Genomic DNA, 21425 nt, shown 5'->3' with positions numbered 1-21425 from the left:
CAATACGAAGGTCCTGAGTAGTCGGGATCTTTCTGTGTGGAGTTTGCATGTCCTCCCCGTGAATGCGTGGGTTCCCTCCGGGTACTCCGGCTTCCTACCACCTCCAAAGACATGCACTTGGGGATAGGTTGATTGGCAACACTAAATTGGCCCTAGTATTTATTTTTTTATTTTTTTTACAATTTTTTTAACATGGCTGTGCAGCACTTTGGAAATGTTATTGTTGTTTAAATGTGCTATATAAATAAAGTGGATTGGATTGGATTGGATAGTGTGTGAATGTGAGTGTGAATGTTGTCCGTCTATCTGTGTTGGCCCTGCGATAAGGTGGCGACTTGCCCAGGGTGTACTCCGCCTTCCGCCCAATTGTAGCTGAGATAGGCACCAGCGCCCCCCGCCACCCCAAAGGGAATAAGCGGTAGAAAATGGATGGATGGATGGATGAATTTCTTATTTTGAAAACAAATACATTGTAAAGCAAAGCATTCGATAATATCGGCCTGCCGATATCGGCTGATAAATGCTTTAAAAATGTAATATCGGAAATTATCTATCGGTTTCTAAAAGTAAAATTAATGACTTTTTAAAACGGCAATGTACGGAGCGGTACACCGGACGTAGGGAGAAGTACAGAGCATATGCATCTCCCAGTCAGCAGCCCCTCCCCTCTCCCTTCTCCCACACACAACACAGGAGTTGCAGCATGAGAGGTTTACTGGCGACACGATGACCTCATCAAACTGCTGCGAGCGGAGCATAACAACAACAAGAGTGTGTTGTTGCCGGTGCTGTAGCCGTGGCTAACAAGCGAGCTCGCTCGGTGACTAACAACACCATGTCTAGGGTTTGGGATTATTTTTAAGTGTCTCTGATGGATAAAAAAATGGCAATTTGCAAAGACTGCAAAAAGTTGGTTACGCGAGGAGGAACCAAGACGTCTTCCTTTTAATACGAGCAATTTGATCTCCCACCTTTTGAAAAATCATAAGGAGATACACGATAAATACAAGCAGAAGATGGATGTAAAGCAAACACCGTAAAAAAGCACTACACAGTTGTCGCTTAAAGATTCCGCAGAGAAAAAACAAAAATACAACAAAAACCACCCCAAGGAGAAAGCCCACGTGGTGGTCAGGAACAATGCGCGCAGTATGTCAAAAGCTACAGTGGAGTTTGGTGTGGCTAGTCTGCTCTGCATGGCGCACATTTTGCTGCTTGCAGTGAACGGAGGTGCCCTGTCTCAACGCAGCATTTCAGAAGCTATGTCTGACTGCTAGGCCACTTCAAGCACTTACCACTACCTTGCAGCACATTTTTGTTACTCATACAAATACGTTAGATCAGAGCAGATTGAGCCCAGTTTATAAATTCCTGTTATACAGTATGTATATATTATTGTTGACTTTATTATTCTAGTTAGGGCTAGGCAATATGGCCTTTTTTTAGTATTTCAATATTTTTAGGCCATATCGCGATATACAATATATATCTCGATATTTTGCCTTGGCCTTGAATGAACACTTGATGCATATAATCACAGCAGTATGATGATTCTATGTGTCTACATTAAAATATTCTTGTTCATACTGCATTAATATATGCTACTTTTAAACTTTCATGCAGAGAAGGAAATCACAATTTAGTCAATTGACCAAAACTGTATTCTCCGGGTACTCCGGCTTCCTCCCACTTCCAAAGACATGCACCTGGGGATAGGTTGATTGGCAACACTAAAAAATTGGCCCTAGTGTGTGAATGTGAGTGTGAATGTTGTCTGTCTATCTGTGTTGGCCCTGCGATGAGGTGGCGACTTGTCCAGGGTGTACCCCACCTTCCGCCCGATTGTAGCTGAGATAGGCGCCAGCGCCCCCCGCGACCCCGAACGGGAATAAGCGGCAGAAAATGGATGGATGTATTTATTAAACAACAGTGGCACAAACGTTCATGCCATTTCCAAAACAGAAAGTACACCGATTGTCAGAGACATTTTAAGTGTCAAATAAAAATGAGCTGCATAATAGGAAATCGAATAGTATTCGTCCTTAGCTGTGTGGGGCAGATTACTACGGACGTTATGAAATTCTCTTCATTCTCTAGCAGGTGACTTTTCAAATGATGCTACATATTAGCAGTGATGATACTTTATATAGCAGCATTTGTGCCGCATGCTTGACTTATTACGGTTGTCTGTTCGACAAATTCCAACTTGAAGCCAAACCACCGCCAGATGATGGACCCCCTGCTGTTTTTCTTGGGAATTAATTCTTCCTTCATTCGCACCTTCTTTCTCTCGTATCACCACTTGCACGGCTCTGCTAGCATCACAGCTAACGTTACCCACGCTGGTACCTCTCTGCTTCGCTAGGGCGTATACGTATGTGACGTATGACGTGACAGTATGTGACATGTGTAAGAAAGTGGGCCTGCTTGTCTGTGAGAAAGAGAGACAGGAAAGAGTGGGAAGAGCCTGTAGTGTAATGCCTGCAGCTAAAAGCAACTGCGTAAGAACGTATACTCCAATATCACGATATACTCATTTTCTATACCGCACAGAGACAAACCCGCGATATATCGTGTATATCGATTAGGGCTGTGAATCTTTGGGTGTCCCACGATTCGATTCAATATCGATTCTTATGGTCACGATTCGATAATACATCAAGTTTTTTGATTCGATTCGTTTCTCGATTCAAAAACGATATTTTTCCGATTCAAAACGATTCTGTATTCATTCAATACATAGGATTTCAGCAGGATCTACCCCAGTCTGCTGACATGCAAGCAAAGTAGTAGATTTAAAAAAAAAAGCTTTTATAATTGTAAAGGACAATGTTTTATCAACTGATTACAATAATGTAAATCTGTTTTAACTATTAAACGAACCAAAATTATGACTTATTTTATCTTTGTGAAAATATTGGACACAGTGTGTTGTCAAGCTTATGAGATGCGATGCAAGTGCAAGCCACTGTGACACTATTGTTCTTTTTTTTTTTTTTTTTTTAATCACTGCTATGCTGAAATTATAACTAATATTAATACTGTTGTTGATTATATTAATTTTTATTTCACTACTTTTGGTTTGTTCTGTGTCATGTTTGTGTCTTCTCAATTGCACTGTTTATTGCACTTCTGAGTGTTGCTGGGTCAGGTTCGGTTTTGGAATTGGATTGCATTGTTATGGTATTGCTGTGTATTGGTTTGTTGGATTGATTAAAAAATAGATAAATAAATAAATAAATATCGATTTTTTTTACAAATGAGAATCGATTCTGAATCACACAACGTATTCGAATCGATTTTTTCCCACACCCCTAATATCGATATATCGCCCAGCCCTAACTCTAGTACACTCTGGACTGAAGCAGTGTGCCTTCATTGTTTTGTAGCTGTTGTTTTGTAGCTGTTGTTTTGACTCATGTTTAAAAAAAAAATAATAATAATAATGCACTTTGTGAAAGTCAAAGTATAGTGTTTCCCATAGTTGTAGCGGGTATCAGGATTATCTCAGGGAGAGGATATCCCAAATTCCAAGCTGCTGATTTTGAGGCATGTTAAAAATAATAATGCACTTTGTGACTTCAATAATAAATATGGCAGTGCCATGTTGGCACTTATTTCCATAACTTGAGTTGATTTAATTTGGAAAACCTTGTTAATGCATCGAGCGGGGCATCACAACAGAATTAGGCGTAATAATGTGTTAATTCCACTACTGTATATACCGGTGTCGGTTGATATCGTAAACGGTATTTCAGAGTTGGACAATATCGGATATGGGCAAAAAAGCCATTATCGGACATCTCTAGCCTTGAGGACAAAAAGATGCCTGCAAAAAACGTATTGTCTGCTCTAAAATAGTTGGGACCGCTTTTAGATCTTTGTTGTCAGTTTGTGATCGTCTTACAAAACATGCAGGCCACATTATACGAGATTCATCCTATGTTGTGTTCCCCAAATTTGGGCTCACATCAGGCAGCCGGCTTCTATGCCCAGACAGTACATGCCAGAGGTGGTCAGCTTTTGTGGCTACAGCTGTGCTGCTCCTCAACTCACAGCACATTATGCATATTTAAATACCACTAATGTCATAGTTGTTCTGAATTCATTTATGCTGATCCCAAGTACCACATGTATTTTCCACTGACGACTGGAAGGCTAAGACAATCAATAGAATAAACTGTACATTGTCCTGTTTATGGAAAAAAAGAATAAAAACTATATATTCACAATAAAAACATTTTTAATAATTCATCAATAATTTTAGTAATTTTGTTTATCCGCTATTTTGTTCCTGTTGCACTGTTGTCGTCATGTGTATTCTAGCATTTTTAACATCACCTATATTAAAGTTGTAATTACTAAATATTTGTGTGCTTTATCTGTTTTTTATAGTCCGTGTTTCCAGCTGCGAAAAGTCTTTTTGCTTTTTGTTGCTTTATTTTCTGATGTACGTTCCCGTGAATTGCTCCATGGGGACAAATCAGGTTCTTTGAATTGAAGTGACCATTGACATGATGACTAATGCGACTTGTCCACGGCTTACCCTGCCTTCTGCCTGACTGCAGCTGGGATAAGTACAAGCCCCCCGCAAACCCAAGAGGGAAAAGCGGTAGTAAATGGATGGATGGATGATGACTGTTGTTGTGGTGGTGGAAACCAACCCAGAATGCACTGAATTTACCTGGAGGACAAATGAAAAACAGTTTATCTGTTTATCTGGGGTTTTTTGTCAGTTGATGGTGAACTGACCAAGATTAGTGCATGTCAATGTGTATAATGTGTTGACATGTTAAAGAAAGAGTTGAGTGACAGGAGGCTCTGAAGACTTGGAGGTGCTTGTTGACATGACAGCAACTCTTTGTGGATCACGTAATGAGATCCATGGAGGGCGAACAAGTCTTATAAAAGATGTGATCCACCTCTGACACTTCACTTTGTGCATTGTGGAGATGAAGATGAAAATCACCTCCCTGCACATGAATTGATGTGATCTTCATTTTAGGACTCTTGTTTGCTTCGTAAACAGTCTGCTGGATCTTTTTTATGACTAACTTCATGGGTGCTGAATTCAATGGAACATTTATAACTCTTGGTAGCTTTGTAGACGTGGACAAATATGGATATATTTATTTTGTCATCTTGTTGACACTATATATTTTCATCCTCTCCGCTAACTGCACCATTATATTTCTAATCTTGATTCACAGGAATCTTCATGAGCCTATGTACATTTTCATTGCTGCTTTGTCAGTCAACTCTGTTTTGTTTAGCACTGTTATCTACCCTAAACTTTTCATTGACGTCTTATCTCAAAAACAGACCATTTCTTATTCTGCGTGTATGTTTCAATATTGTATCTATAACTCTTTAGGTCCTTCAGATGTCTTACTGTTGTCAGCCATGTCTTATGACAGGTATGTGTCTATCTGCAAACCTCTGCAGTATCCAAATATCATGAGAAAAAGAACTGTCATTGTCCTCTTGACTTTGGCCTGGTTTCTACCTGCAAGCCAGCTTGCAGTCGGAGTTTTAATTATGTTTGAACAAAAAATGTGCACTTTTACTACAGGTGGATTCTGGTGCAACAATTCAGTCCACAGGCTTTACTGTCTAAAATCAACATTTCTTACGGTTTATGTTTTGATTTTCTTAATATGTATTGTTGTTATTCCTGTGATGTTCATCCTTTTTACATACATAAAAATATTTCAAACAACTCATCAAAGTTGTGTCGAAGTTAGGAAAAAAGCTATAGAGACATGTTTACCCCACCTGATGGTTTTAATCTGCTCTTCTAGTTTAGGTGCATTTGATGCTACAACCGATCGAATGGAGTCAAGTCTTCCAAAAAATGTACTTTTAGTAATAACTTTTCAAATAATTGTGTTTACTCCTTTGTTCAATCCAATCATATATGGAGTGAAAATGAAAGAAATTTCCAAACACATCAAAACATTGTTTTGTCAGGTGAAACCCATGAAATAAAATGAGTATAAAAGGGACGTTAGTGATAAAACATCACTATTACACAGATTGTAATACTTGTTCATAATAATATTAATTTAAAAGTGTCATGTCCAAATAAACAAACCATTAAATATGCATAAAGTGTATGAGTCTTTCTTCTCAAAACATCTCAACTCATGAGGTTATGAGACAGCCTTGCAATAATTTGAAGTTGGATTTTAATCTGTCTGATATGTTACAGGTTTCAGCTCCAAAGTACTTTTTGCCGGGAAACAAACTAATCACATTTTTCAAGATGAGATCCATATTAACTATATATATAAAGCCCTTTGACAACAACCAGAGTTGAAAACAAAGTGCTTATCTTGCCTTACTTGGTTTGTCCTTTTTTTGTACTGGACTGGGCATCCGGCCAATGTTGATGAGCATTTCTCCTGTTTTTTAAGCATTTTACGATTACATAGTAATGTGGTCTAAATGTTTGTACATATAAGTTCTTCCCACTCTATGAAATATATTTTTTAAGAAGCTTAAGTCCATCATCCATCATCTTCCGCTTATCCGAGGTCGGGTCGCGGGGGCAACAGCCTAAGCAGGGAAACCCAGACTTCCCTCTCCCGAGCCACTTCGTCTAGCTCTTCCCGGGGGATCCCGAGGCGTTCCCAGGCCAGCCGGGAGACATAGTCTTCCCAACGTGTCCTGGGTCTTCCTCGTGGCCTCCTACCGGTTGGACGTGCCCTAAACACCTCCCTAGGGAGGCGTTCGGGTGGCATCCTGACCAGATGCCCGAACCACCTCATCTGGCTCCTCTCGATGTGAAGGAGCAGCGGCTTTACTTTGAGTTCCTCCCGGATGGCAGAGCTTCTCACCCTATCTCTAAGGGAGAGCCCCGCCACACGGCGGAGGAAACTCATTTTGGCCGCTTGTACCCGTGATCTTATCCTTTCGGTCATGACCCAAAGCTCATGACCATAAGTGAGGATGGGAACGTAGATCGACCGGTAAATTGAGAGCTTTGCCTTCCGGCTCAGCTCCTTCTTCACCACAACGGATCGGTACAACGTCCGCATTACTGAAGACGCCGCACCGAGCCGCCTGTCGATCTCACGATCCACTCTTCCCTCACTCGTGAACAAGACTCCGAGGTACTTGAACTCCTCCACTTGGGGCAGGGTCTCCTCCCCAACCCGGAGATGGCATTCCACCCCTTTTCCGGGCGAGAACCATGGACTCTGACTTGGAGGTGCTGATTCTCATTCCGGTCGCTTCACACTCGGCTGCGAACCGATCCAGCAAGAGCTGAAGATCCCGGTCAGATGAAGCCATCAGGACCACATAATCTGCAAAAGCAGAGACCTAATTCTGCGGCTACCAAACCGGAACCCCCTCAACGCCTTGACTGCGCCTAGAAATTCTGTCCATAAAAGTTATGAACAGAATCGGTGACAAGCTAAGTGAAGAAGCAAATACTCTTTATGTTATCTACATTGGTTTATGTTGCTAACATATCACTGACATGATCACTATTGATGACCACTGACATGATGACCATTAACACACTCATCAATGTTGTCACTTTGTCAAAACCTCTAGTCCCCAGTACAGGGGCCAGTGTGGTTGTGGCTAGCCAAACCAGGAACCCTGTTCATAAAATAAAGGGCAGCATTTATCACGAGTTTGCATCATGTGACAAATTGAGATATTTGGAGGATTATGGTGATAAGGCAGTTTTATTTGTATAGAGCAGGGGTGGGCATTACGTCGATCGCGATCGACTGGTCGATCTCGGAGGGTGTGTCAGTCGATCTCAAGCCAGGCATTAAAAAATATACATAAAAATGAGCAATCATCAATCATACCAAGACTTCACTTTCGTCAGTTGTTTGACATTCTCGGCACCCGAGGATCTTGTGAGATGACGCTGCTGCTGCGAGCTCATATTTAAGAAAAAAATCACTAACAGGGCGGACGCAGAGAAACACATTTTATTTCTAGAGACTCCGTACCTACTGTCAAAACTCTAAAGACCGACTGCACAGTTCCTGTCTTCACCATAAAATACCTGTTTCATCCTGCCTGTGCTAACAAAATAAGAGTCTCAGAAAGCTAGCGTGCACAAGCTAGCAAGCTACGGAGTTTGATGCAATGTATTTCTCCCCCGCCCTCAGCGACCGCTTTCTCACTTGCTTGCCCACCCGCACACTCACTGACGTCACTCACACTGCTGCCAGACATTAAAGGGCCATACACATATGCTACTCTCATAACAAAGTGTTTAAAAACGAGTATGCAAGTTGGACAAATAGATGCCAAATCCAACCACTTTCATGTGGTATTGGACAGAAAGGAGGACTTTTTTTCCCTCCATTTGAAAATGCGGACGTTATCAGCACCACTGTCTAATTCCAATGAATGCAAGTCATCAGAATCAAATACACCAACTTATATTCTTGTCTTCATGAAAGAAAGGAATCTATGTGTGTTAAACATGCTTGTATTATCATTAAACACCATTAACTTGTTTACAAAAATGTCTCTTTCATAAATAAATAAATATAAATTATAAATAGGAATGAGGTAGATCTCCTCGACTTGGTCAATTGAAAAGTAGCTCACCTGCAGAAAAAGTGTGAGCGCCCCTGGTATAGAGCATTTCAAGGTATTTCAATGTGCTTGTACAACAGAGCAGAGTATAGTTTGCGTTGCCAGCAGTAAGCCCAGCCTGTTGACTGTAAATGTAAAGGCTGCCCTATGTCACCAGTTGTGTTCAAAATCTTCATGGACACAATTTGGTGTAGCCAAGGCATTGAGGGTGTGCACTTTGGGGGCCTCAGGATCTCATATTTGCTATTCGCAAATGATGTGATACAAGTTTGGGAAAGCTACTTGGAAAATGTAGTAAGCAAAGCTAAAAGTTCTTCTCGATTAAATATAGCTAAACTACAGGGGAAGCTATCTCTGGAGATTTGTAGCAAGCTCCACGGCAAACATCAAAGCTACATTTAATCAATCAATCAGTTTATTTACCCCCACCAACCCCACCGGGGTTGATGGCGGCATCCGCAGGCCTGCCGGTGTTGTTGGCGGAGACTGCACACCCACCAGTGCCTCAAAGGCCTGCACAACGACAACGATTTAACAACATTTATATCTATGGGCCCACATGTATAACATCAATGTTCATGTTACTGAGTGCACAAATATTACTATCAACTATGTCATTTAGCTGGGGATACTCTACAACTACCTCTTGGGGTCCCCGCATCAACTGTATGTATTTATTTAGCTTGCCTTTTCTTTGGCCCACCCCTATGTGAACATGTTATTTTTCTCTTCCTACAGTGAGAAAACAGTATCTATATATATTTTTACAAAAAAACAAACAATGACTTGTGTGTTGTTTGGGAACATTTGGTAATGGTTTAGTGCAGTAAAACTTTTCATGAAGTCAAATCACCTTAATGTGTGTTCCCTAAATTTGTGTTGGACGTCTGAGATGAAGAGAGCTGTTAGGATTTTGGTTCACATAGTAAACAACTAAAATTGTTTTCTCTAAATGCATAAATTTGTCCAAACATGGCCAAGGACACGTATTATTGTGAGTGTCCTGCACGTCATCTTCATCACTAAAAGAAATATCTAATCTACGGGAGAGAATCCCTCTGTCATTTTCAAGTTAGTTTTTTTTGGAGCCATCTGGTTGAAGCGTCCCTCTGTCTCCGACTCCCTCGTCATCATGTGACATAAGTGCGGCTGACGGCCATAATACAATAAAAAAAAACAGCAATAATTAAAAAAAAAAAAAAGGAAACGGAATGTTATTTTTTGGGCTATGGTGCCATCTTTTGGACGAGGACGCTCACTGCAGGTGTCAGTGTCCTTCCATTTTAAGCTTTCAACCAGAAGTGGAAGTGCCGTTTTGTCTTCTAGCCGACAATAGCATTTCTACTCGTTTGGAGTGGAGTTATTGAGTCTGTTTAGATGATTGGAGAGCTATCTTTCACAGCTAGTGGGTCCATGACGATGAATTGTTTTGTTTCATCACCCGTTTCACTGACGTCTTACAGGCACCATTTGTAAACAATAAAAGATATGTAAATAAACATTTACAAAATCGTTTAGTATAAATAACTCATTTATTACGTATATATCTGCAGCTAATAGTCAGGTGCGATTAATATTTGAAAAAACTAATTCCTAAAATTTTGTGGGTGCAGCTTATAAGCTGGTAAATACTGGCAAATACAGTCCTAACACAATAGTGTGTTTCCTGTTCTCATTATGTATCACAATTCAAATCAATGAATAATGAATATAACCATTCTCTTAAATAAATAGTTAAGTAAGTTATGATTCACATAATGAGATGGATAAGATCATCCTTGGTGTTTTTTTTTTATTTTTAAGTTCTTTTCACTCAATGAAATATATGCAAAATGGAGAATATGTTTTATGTTATTTAGGATATGATTGGTTAGACTTCTATTTATCCAAAAATGGGGACATTTTGTGGTTGCAGTGCAGCTTCTTACATACAGTTGTCAGAAAGTGGTGAGCGTTGCTTGATTTGTGACCCCAAGGATGCAGAGAATGGCAGGCGCAATGCAAGTAAAAAAACTGTTTATTACTTACAAGGACCAAACCAAACCGCACACTAAGCATCGGTCTCAAAAGAAAGAATGATCCAGCCCTGAAGGAGGGACTCAGGTGGAACTATATAACACTAGTTAAAAAGGGAACTGATATGCTGACAGGACATGAAACAGAAGGTGCTGCAAAACACAGAGACCAAACAGGAAACACTGACAACGCAAGAGCACCAGGACAGGAAGGGATTTCAAACACAGGAAAACCCGAACATAACCAAACTGTCAGTAGCACTTATGACAGTAGCCCCCCTTCGTATAACGAATTCCAGACTTTAAGTTTAAAAAAACATCCATAACCAAAAGAGGGTGGAGGGAGGAATGGCGGAGGGTCGCCAAACTGCGCCCCTGCCTCAAAAACCCGACCAACAGTCTAGGCCGTGTGCCACCAAAGCCAGCGGGGAAGAGCCAGGTGGTGGCGGCGGCGAGTCGAACGCTTCTGCATCGGGCGAGTCGGGCACCCACTGAATGGCCATCCGTGGCCAACGAGAAGGCAGACGCGAGTGGCCGCTGGGCACCAGCAGCTGCAATCATCCATGACCAGGTCCTTGGCATAGCTGCTGATTGCGCGGAGGGCATTTATGAACGACCAGACTATAGGCCAACGAGGTGCCAACATGTGGGCACCTGATTGCTGCTTGTGCGGAGGCGACGAGGAGTCGGTGCGACAAGATTATGGCGGCGGCTTTGGTGAGGAGACCGCTGGAGACGAGAATGGTGGCTGCACCGTCGAACGGCCCGCCGGGATTGATGGCGGCGTTCGCAGGCCTTCCGGTGTTGATGGCCATGTCTGCAGGCTCGCTGGGGTTGATGAAAGCGTCCACAGGCCCACCGGGGTTGATGGCGGCATCCGCAGGCCTGCCGGTGTTGTTGGCGGAGACTGCACACCCACTGGAGAGGATGGCGGCGACTGCAGACCCACTGGAGAGGAAGGCGGCGACTGCAAACCCACCGAAGAAAATGGCGGCGACTGCAGACCCACTGGAGAGGTTGGCGGCATCTGCAGACCCACTGGAGAGGATGGCAGCGTCTGCGGACCCACTGGAGTAAGAAATAACTGTGCCTCCCCAGCTGTACAGCTACTCATAGCCACCCTCTCAAACAGTTCCAGGACGTGCCCAGAGAAGCCAACAGACGACAAGGATGAGTGGGAGCATGAAGAGGCAAAACATTTTTTTGATTCAGCCATCAGTGCCAAAAGCTTGTCAAGCTCTCTGCCATGGAAATCTCTGTGGGGTCACTCACTGGCTTGATCTTTTCTGTCATAGAGTGGTGAGCGTTGCTTGATGCGTGACCCCAAGGACGCAGAGAATGGCAGGTGGATTGCAAGTAAAATAACAAAATTATTACTGCACATCAGTTAACGAAGCCTGAGATGACTTCTTGGTTTTCCTGCTCACTCCCCTCAGACTCGCTTCCCACCACTGCGGAGTCATCCTAAAACTTCTGCAGATGGCAGCGGTTGGCGTAGTGTCCAAAGTCTGAGGTATGGAGCGTAAACCGTTAAGGTGAGAGCACCGTCCCTTGGGGAGCCCCTGGTGCCGCAAATTACCACATCGGAAGAACAGTCACGCAGCCTCACGTACTGCAGCCTGTCGATGAGCTACTTGATGACCCACCCAGCCAGGTGATGGTCCTCTTCCAGTTTCACCTGGTGCAATACATGCTAGATGGTGTTGAAAGTGCTGGAGAAGTTAAAGAACATGACTCCCACGGCACTTCCCCTGGTCTCCAGGTGGGTGAGGACCCGCATGTAGCAGGTAGATGATTGTGTTATCCACCCCAATTTTGGGCAGTTATCAAACTGCAGGGGGTCCATTGCTGACAATTATGTTATTGTCTCTGATTACTGACTTGATCTTCATTGATGACTATCGACATGATGCTCATTAACATACTGATCAATGTTGCCACCTCCAGACCCTGTAGAGGGGCCAGTGAGGTTGCGAATGACCAGGACAAGGACACCATTTCACAAAAAAGACAGAAATTGTCACAAGTTCACGATACATGATATGAATTGAGGTCTTTGGAGGATTAGGAAGCAAAAGAGGAGAACGCCTCTGCTACTTAGAGGCCAATCACAGGCAGTCTTCATCATGTGAGTCATTTTTATAAGGCGATGACTTCCCACTCTTCTCAGCATTGACTGCTCACAACAAGTTCCAGCAGCATCACCATTAAGACTTGGATGAGCTTGTTGACATGACAGCATATTTTGATGGAGGACTTAATGAGATCCATGGAGGGTGAACAATTCTCATAACAGACTTGATTTGACTACTTTTCTGTTTGGGGTCATGGATGCTGAATTCAATGGAACATTTATAACTCTTGGTGGCTTTGTAGACATAGACAAATACAGATATCTGTACTTTGTCATCTTGTTGACACTATATATTCTCATCCTCTGCACTAACTGCACCATTATATGTCTGATCTGGATTCACAGGGACCTTCATGAGCCTATGTACATTTTCATTGCTGCTTTGTCACTCAACTCTCTTTTGTTTAGCACTGTTATCTACCCTAAACTTTTCATTGACATCTTATCTCACAAACAGACCATTTCTTATTCTGCTTGTCTGTTTCAATATTTTCTGTATTACTCCTTTGCAGGATCAGACTTTTTACTGTTGTCAGCCATGTCTTATGACAGGTATGTGTCTATCTGCAAACCTCTGCAGTATCCAACTATCATGGGGAGAAGAACTGTTATTGTCTTCTTGACTTTGGCCTGGTTACTACCTGCATGTGAGGTTGCAGTGGCAACTGTGATTAGTTCTCAACACAAACTCTGTGATTTCACAACAAGAGGAATCTTTTGTAACAATACATTTTTTAAGCTTCACTGTGTAAAATCAGCATTTCTTACAGTTTATGGTTTGTTTGTAATGATGAATTTTCTTGTTGTTCCTTCAATGTTCATCCTTTTTACATACATAAAGATATTTACAGTAACTTATCACAAGTGTGCAGAAGTCAGGAAAAAAGCTGCAGAGACATGTTTACCTCACCTGGTGGTTTTATTCAGCTTCATTTGTTTAGTTTTATTTGATGTCATCGTAGCTCGATTGGAGTCAGATCTTTCAAAAATTGTACGTCTATTAATGACTTTACAAATAGTTGTGTATAATCCTCTGTTCAATCCAATCATGTATGGAGTGAAAATGAAAGCTATTTGGAAACACGTCAAGAGATTGTTTTGTCGACTGGTAAACAAAAGAATATAATCAAACTTTTTAGCATTGAAGTCTTTATTTTCTCTTGTGATTCTTAGAAAAAGTCATTCACATCATTATATGGCATATATAAGAAAAAGGAAGAAAAGCTTTGCTTTCTGATGCCATTTTATACCCTGAATTGTTTTGCTTTAACAATATTAAGTTATTGTTAAGTCAATAGTCTGCGTTTATATATACATTGTATAATGTTTGTCATGTTCAACTCGTGTTTTTATTTTTTTTAATGTATCTTTAAATCTCCCTTTTTCAAATTAAATATATTTATGTTCATATACTTTTTTGATGATTTATAACATATTTATGTAATTTAACTATAGTTTTTTTTTTTACATTTTTCACTGCGTAAGCCATACATGTTGTCGCACATTCTGTTCTCTCCCTCTTTTAAAATGGTAATATTTTAACACAGAGTAAAGAAATATAAACGAGATATGGAGGATTTTTGAGATTATATCAAATCTGTTTTTTTCTCCTTTATTCCGACATATTCAATTGTGTTTATAAATGAGTTGTCCATTCCCCACATTATAATCACATTAATCCATTTCCATTGATGAATCATGAAAAAGAAATGTAAAATGTTGTAATTGTTTTTACATTCTGCACCTTAATAAACAACCCTGACATGTACTTTTGTGTTTTATGTCATCAGCATTGAGTCAAAATGATACATTTAAAAAGAAGCCAACTTGATAATGGACGATATAACAATGCTACAGCGCCAGTCATTGAGCTAAAATCGTAAGCAGTTTAAATGATGCGATAGGGTGTTGGGGTGTCAGGTTTCACATGGCATAGCACAGGCTGGCCTCTGTTACATTTGAAAGGTCTCTTCAAGATTTGCTGCAGGTGGATGGAGTGTGAAGAGGATGAGAACATGAGGCCTGATTGTCAATTAGAAAAAGGTGCATTACTGCACCAGGTGGAGGCTTTGAAGAACAGCAGGTGTTGGATGCGCCGTCATAAATCATTGATCATGGATGAATCCCGATGAAGCCGAGCCAAAGAGGAAAAGTGTGGCGACAACAGCAGAAGGGAAACATTTTTTATTTTGTACCATGAAAATCAATTATTGAATATATTATTTCCAATGAATGTGTTTTGGTACAAAACATGAATCAAATTAAAGTCAATTTAGATAAAAAAAAAAAGTGCAATAATTGTTTTACAGAATTTTAAAAACTTAAAAAATATTTGCGGTCAGAATGAAATTCTGCTTATTGCCACAATTTAGCCAGGAGTGGCCATGCTCAGTGGACACCATCATGCACTCACAAGTACAGAGTACAGTGGCTGACAAGTACACAGTGGAACGTGCTGTTGCTGACATCCCAACTGTGCCAAGGGTGTCTAAATTTTGATGCCCTTCGTCCCGCATTGGGCTAGAAAAATTGGTCGAAAGCCGACTGCATGTAAAGTGTGTGTGTGTGTGTATGTATGTATGTATATATATATATATATATATATATATATATATATATATACACACAGTATATATATATATGTGTGTGTGTATATATTATAGGTGTATATATCATTATAATGGATATATATAATTACTATAATTGGATATTAAGAGGGGCAGCACGGTGGCACATGTTGTCTGTCTATCTGTGTTGGCCCTGCCATGAGGTGGCCACTTCTCCAGGGTGTAGCCCGCCTTTTGCCTGAATGCAGCTGGGATGGGCTCCAGCACGCCCGCGAACCTGAGAAGGACAAGTGGTAGAAAATGGATGGACAGATATTAAGAGTATGTGAAAGTTGGACTCCTACCTTGTTTACTTCCGTGACAACCTCCTTAAGAGGAAATTTTTTGGGATATTTTGCCTATCATACACAATCATTATGAGAGAGATGACGACAGATGTTTTTTTTTAAATGCATACTAAATAATAAAGGTGCCGTATGTAATAATTTTATGTCAAGTCATTAAATGGCCATGATATGTCAAAAGGCATTAATAAATAATTTATTTTACAATACCTCTATAAGTGATAACAGTAGTTCAGTCGGGGTATGCTCATTTCAAAATTTGATTTACAGCCCTGAAATCGTGTTGTTTTCATTTCGATGCTCCGCCCGCCACCATTTAACCAATTAGAAACTCTTTGGGTGTGTCACATCTAGGTTGCCAGTTACGCACCGCCACCTTCGTCGAGCTACTGCCATTGGTAAAGTTACTAAACATGTCAGACCTTAGAAAATCTAAAAGTTACCATTCTCAACTTATTAATGACAAAGCCAGGAACAAAACAAGGATTTGTATCGGGGATGCCTTTGAAAGATGGAGACAAGAAGATTTTCTCATTTGATGCCAAACTTACTAATTCCCTCCTTGATAGGAAAGTCAGGCATTCACATTTTCTTATTCCTTGTAATAAATGGAAATGGATGCTTAGTGTGATGGTGCTCAGCTTCTAGTTTAATGCTTAGCATGCTAGCCCGGTCAACGACACATCGACATATAGGGGGAAATATATGCCCGGTAGCCTGTATGTTGATGTGTCATCCAACTGACAGGGCAAAATATATTTTCGCCAAATAAAACCGATGTGGATATGGGTAGTGTCAGTGCCTATTTCCTTCTCAATATGCTGATACACTAAGGAAATGTGTTCCAACATTAGCATGGCAATTTGCGGTTTCTGGTACTGTATGTGCATCAGGCCCATGTAGGGTGGTATTTGTTTGACACAATATAATGCATTACATGTAATGATTTTCTAATTTGTGTATTGAAATGTTAGTAGGCTACATTGTTTATGCGTAACGTGGTTTTTGCTTAACGTGGTGTAGAAGTCTCAGTCCCAGCTTCTCGCTGCGTCACGGGAAACACCACACTTTGGCGCCGTAGTTTACAACATTTAAGGTTTCTTCACAATTCACATGTTCACCAGTCTCTTAATGTTTTCACATCATTTTTCAATGTTCAACAGTATTGTAGCCTTTCGGCTCCGATCACATTCATGTGCAGAGTGTTTCACTCCTGCTTCCTCTTGTCTGGCAGTCTCACTCTCTGCCAGCCCCGTTTATGGTCTCCAACCCTGCTGATAAAGGGAACAGGTGATTAGATAACTTGTCCCAGCTGAGGTATCTGCTCACCTGATTGCTGCTTCATGACCGGCTGCTGCACATGCCCCGCCCGCAGGGGACGCGTAGGACACGCCCCTCTCCACACGTGGGTTGACTCACAGAATCACACTCGGCACTAAAAGATAGTGTTGTGCGTACATGGAAAATAATTTAGTGCGCCAGGTTGGATGCAACATGGGGTTATGGTGAACAAAATGTGGCGGTAATATTACCGTTGGCCTTGGCTTTGTCACGGCGCAGGCTCGATCCCGCTTGTCATCTGCAGCAAGGGCTGCCAGCACCTCCGTTGGCAGCAAACCAGGACAAACCATGGTCGTGCCGGCCGCATTACATCCACACGCCGGCAAGGCTGTGGGCAATCACCAATCAGCACACCTGGTTCTGATGAGGGAGAACTGTATAAAGACCAGTGGACCCAAGGATCCGCGCTTATGTTGGCATACATAAGTCCCCGTTCCTGCGTGGCAAGTTGTGTGTCTCGTCCTCGTCTCGTCTTCTTCGTTTTCCTCTCTGGTTCTCTGGCTGCCCCTTGGATCTCGACCCCCTTGCTTTGGACACGGACCTCGGACGGCTCGCCAATCACCCTGACTATCTGCCCTCCTCTCACTCAAACATTTAAGGTAACACTCAACAGTAAATTAATTCACATAGTCGCACACCATACAATCTTAGATTTTGTCACATTCCATTTCCTTAGTTTTTTATTATTATTGTTTGATTAATATATTTATAGGGATTAGAGCTTCTACGCCCCCCTGTGGTTCTGTGCCGTCAACTCCTCCTGCTATACCTAACAGGTGTTATGATCCACCTCCCGGATCATATATGGTTTTGAGTCTTTTGTGTTTCTTGTTTATTGTTTGACTCTTCCGATTCTTAGTTTGTGCACTTCCTTGTTTGTTGTTGTCACCATGGTTTCTGATTTGTCCCACCTGCCTTTGTTAGCACACCTGCTTTTCATTAGAGACTCTATTTAACCGGCCTGTTTCATTTACTCGTCCTCGTCTCGTCGAGTTTGCTATGCCCAATCGGTTACTTCGTGGACTCCCTACCCTGGTAAAACTCTGCTTTGGTACTCATTAGCTTCCACGCTAAGCCTCTCGTGTTTTCTAGCTTATATGCAAGTTCTTTGTTTTTCCTTTCGTTCCTCGAGCAAATGTTCTGTTTTGTTTCTCTAGCTCACACACTAGTAGCTCTTTGTTTGCCTTTTTGCCTTAGCACCAGTGTTTTTGTTCTGAGCCTGTTTTGAGTTTTAATAAATCTTTAATTCTTACCTGTACGCTGTGTCCGAGCCTGAACTGCTTCCTGGAAGAGCACCACTTGCATCACGATGCCACGAAGATGTTACAACAGGCTTGCTGTGCCATATATGATATATTATACAAACCCCGTTTCCATATGAGTTGGGAAATTGTATTACTTGTAAATATAAACGGAATACAATGATTTGCAAATCCTTTTCAACACATATTCAATTGAATGCACCACAAAGACAAGATATTTGATGTTCAAACTAATAAACTTTATTTTTATTTTTTTTTGCAAATAATTATTAACTTAGAATTTCATGGCTGCAACACGTGCCAAAGTAGTTGGGAAAGGGCATGTTCACCACTGTGTTACATCAGCTTTTCTTTTAACAACACTCAATAAACGTTTGGGAACTGAGGAAACTAATTGTTGAAGCTTTGAATGTGGAATTCTTTACCATTCTTGTTTTATGTAGAGCTTCAGTCGTTCAACAGTCCGAGGTCTCCGCTGTCGTATTTTACGCTTCATAATGCGCAACCCATTTTCGATGGGGGACAGGTCTGGACTGCAGGCGGGCCAGGAAAGCACCCGCACTCTTTTTTTTACAAAGCCACGCTGTTCTAACACGTGCTGAATGTGGCTTGGCATTGTCTTGCTGAAATAAGCAGGGGCGTCCATGAAAAAGACGGCGCTTAAATGGCAGCATATATTGTTCCAAAACTTGTATGCACCTTTCAGCATTAATGGTGCCTTCACAGATGTGTACGTTACCCATGCCTTGGCCACTAATACACCTCCATACCATCACAGATGCTGGCTATTGAACTTTGCATTGATAACATCTGGATGGTTTGCTTCCCCTCTGGTCCGGATGACACGATATAGAATATTTCCAAAAACAATTTGAAATGTGGACTCATCAGACCACAGAACAGTTTTCCACTTTGCATCAGTCCATCTTAGATGATCTCGGGCCCAGAGAAGCCGGCGGCATTTGTGGATGTTGTTGATAAATGGCTTTCGCTTTGCTTAGTAGAGCTTTAACTTGCACTTACAGATGTAGCGACGAACTGTATTTAGTGACAGTGGTTTTCTGAAATGTTCCTGAGCCCATGTGGTGATATCCTTTAGAGATTGATGCCGGTTTTTGATACAGTACCGTCCGAGGGATTGAAGGTCACGGCCATTCAATGTTGGTTTCCGGCCATGGAATGATTTCTCCAGATTCTCTGAACCTTTTGATGATATTATGGACTGTAGATGCTGAAATCCCTAAATTTCTTGCAATTGCGCTTTGAGAAACGTTCTTAAACTGTTTGACTTTTTGCTCACGCAGTTGTGGACAAAGGGGTGTACCTCTCCCCATCCTTTCTTCTGAAAGACTGAGCATTTTTTGGGAAGCTGTTTTTTATACCCAATCATGGCACCCACCTGGTCCCAATTAGCCTGCACACATGTGGGATGTTCCAAATAAGTGTTTGATGAGCATTCCTCAACTTTATCAGTATTTATTGCCACCTTTCCACTTCTGTGTCACGTGTTGCTGGCATCAACTTCTAAAGTTAATGATTATTTGCAACAAAAAAAATGTTTATCAGTTTGAACATCAAATATGTTGTCTTTGTAGCATATTCAAATGAATATGGGTTGAAAATGATTTGCAAATCATTGTATTCCGTTTGAATTTACATCTAACACAATTTCCCAACTCGTATGGAAACGGGCTTGGTATATCAATATTTCAATGGTGGTCCGTGGGGTCAAACTAGACATTTTAGCAGGGTAATGCCAACAATCTGCCATGACTCCCGACAAAAATATTGCTGCGTAACTTTCCAAATACATTTGGCTTATTGACATCAGTAAAATGTGGCATAATTACTTTGTTAACCATCTTGCAAGAAGCATAAACAAGAGAAACCTACAACGTAGGACGATTGCCATGTGAAGTTCCTTGGAGTAGGATTCGGATTCGGCTGCGTGTCTGGCAACTTCAGTCTTGGAGAGTGGGAGGGGATTACGGAATTTTCACTGTGATTGCAGACCAATTCTGGCCACATTACTACATATAGCTCCTTTTAAATAAAAAATAAAAAGTCAGCTTACATTGGAACCATTGGGAGCTCCAATATTCCGCCCATACAATAATACCATAAATAACCATTGAAAAGCGCCAACAATACTCAATTTACATTTCGTGACTAGAATTTTAACCAAGTGTTTGTGATATTGTTATTATAAGCGCTCACGCAGACAAATGATTTATAGCTGCGCCGTAATCCCTTCCTGTATCCCTATGTTTACATCATCGCTTCCTTGCTCCCTATAAGTTTATTGTAGATCATAAATCCTGCCTCTCACTTGAAAAGTAGATGGCTGTGAATATAATGTGCCACGTTGGGACACTTTGACAGCCATTTAGGACCTGGAACTAGCGAGAACCACACGAAAAGCGCTTGTGTATCTTCCCCCCCACCCTCCCCCCATCTGTTGCTTTGTGAATATTATGAGACATGTTTTATCTAAACGGGAATGTATGAACATCCCAGCAGTCAGCATCCTAATGACAACAGACATCGTTTAGTAAGTGATGTTTTATTATGTTTGTTGTCTCTCATGAATTCTGTAGTCAGCAGAAATCAGTGATAAAGAAAACAAAGCCAAAGGTTGTGATGCGTTTTTGTAATAACAAAATGATATACATGCTTACATCATATTAATAAAACCCCAATGGAGTTGTTTAGATGTTTTAATTGCAAGCAGACTTTTGATCGATTTTATTTAAGATTTAGAATGCATTAAAGAAATAATCCACCCGTCGTCATGATTGTGAACGATAGTCACTTTTTTTTTTTTTAAAGTGCAGTTGCCCTTTAAAGATTTGTAATATGAAGGAGCTAAATTGTGCGTTCCAAACCTGAATAAGTGTGGAGATGGTGTTTTGCAAGTTTCCCATCATGCTTTGTAATTTATTTAAATGGGTGTCTTTCTGATTTTTTTTTTTTATCTCATCCACAAATTGTTTTATGTGTGACCATGTCTGTTGGCATTTTGTGTTGGCTAGATTTTTTTTTTGCATCATGACAAGGGCAGGGTTTTTTTTGCCTCGGGTCATATATCAATGCTTCACTTGCTGGAATTCAGAGCATGATAAGTGTCTTAGACCTGAATTACTCATGTTGTCCTCAAGGTGGCGACAAAGCAGCACCGTATTTACATC

The 21425-nt window shown here is 41.1% G+C and overlaps 2 protein-coding genes across 2 annotated transcripts; both read left to right on the top strand.

Moving 5' to 3' along the window:
- The first annotated feature begins 1151 nt into the window (after positions 1-1151).
- On the top strand, positions 1152-11084 carry LOC133537835 (olfactory receptor 10J4-like). The gene is made up of 4 exons (XM_061878908.1): positions 1152-1230; positions 2320-2341; positions 5133-5856; positions 10923-11084. The coding sequence occupies exons 1-4, from the start codon at positions 1152-1154 to the stop codon at positions 11082-11084; spliced, it is 987 nt and encodes a 328-aa protein (XP_061734892.1).
- A 1392-nt stretch (positions 11085-12476) lies between these two features.
- On the top strand, positions 12477-14477 carry LOC133537765 (olfactory receptor 11A1-like). Its single transcript, XM_061878849.1, has one exon. It carries the CDS (start codon positions 12917-12919, stop codon positions 13847-13849), a length of 933 nt encoding a protein of 310 aa, XP_061734833.1. The 5' UTR covers positions 12477-12916; the 3' UTR covers positions 13850-14477.
- Positions 14478-21425: the final 6948 nt, after the last annotated feature.

The sequence above is a fragment of the Nerophis ophidion genome, linkage group LG19, assembly GCF_033978795.1.
Source record: "Nerophis ophidion isolate RoL-2023_Sa linkage group LG19, RoL_Noph_v1.0, whole genome shotgun sequence".
NCBI lineage: Eukaryota > Metazoa > Chordata > Actinopteri > Syngnathiformes > Syngnathidae > Nerophis > Nerophis ophidion.
The sequence above is the reverse complement of the archived record's forward strand: the minus strand, read 5'-3'. Positions and strand labels throughout refer to the sequence as shown.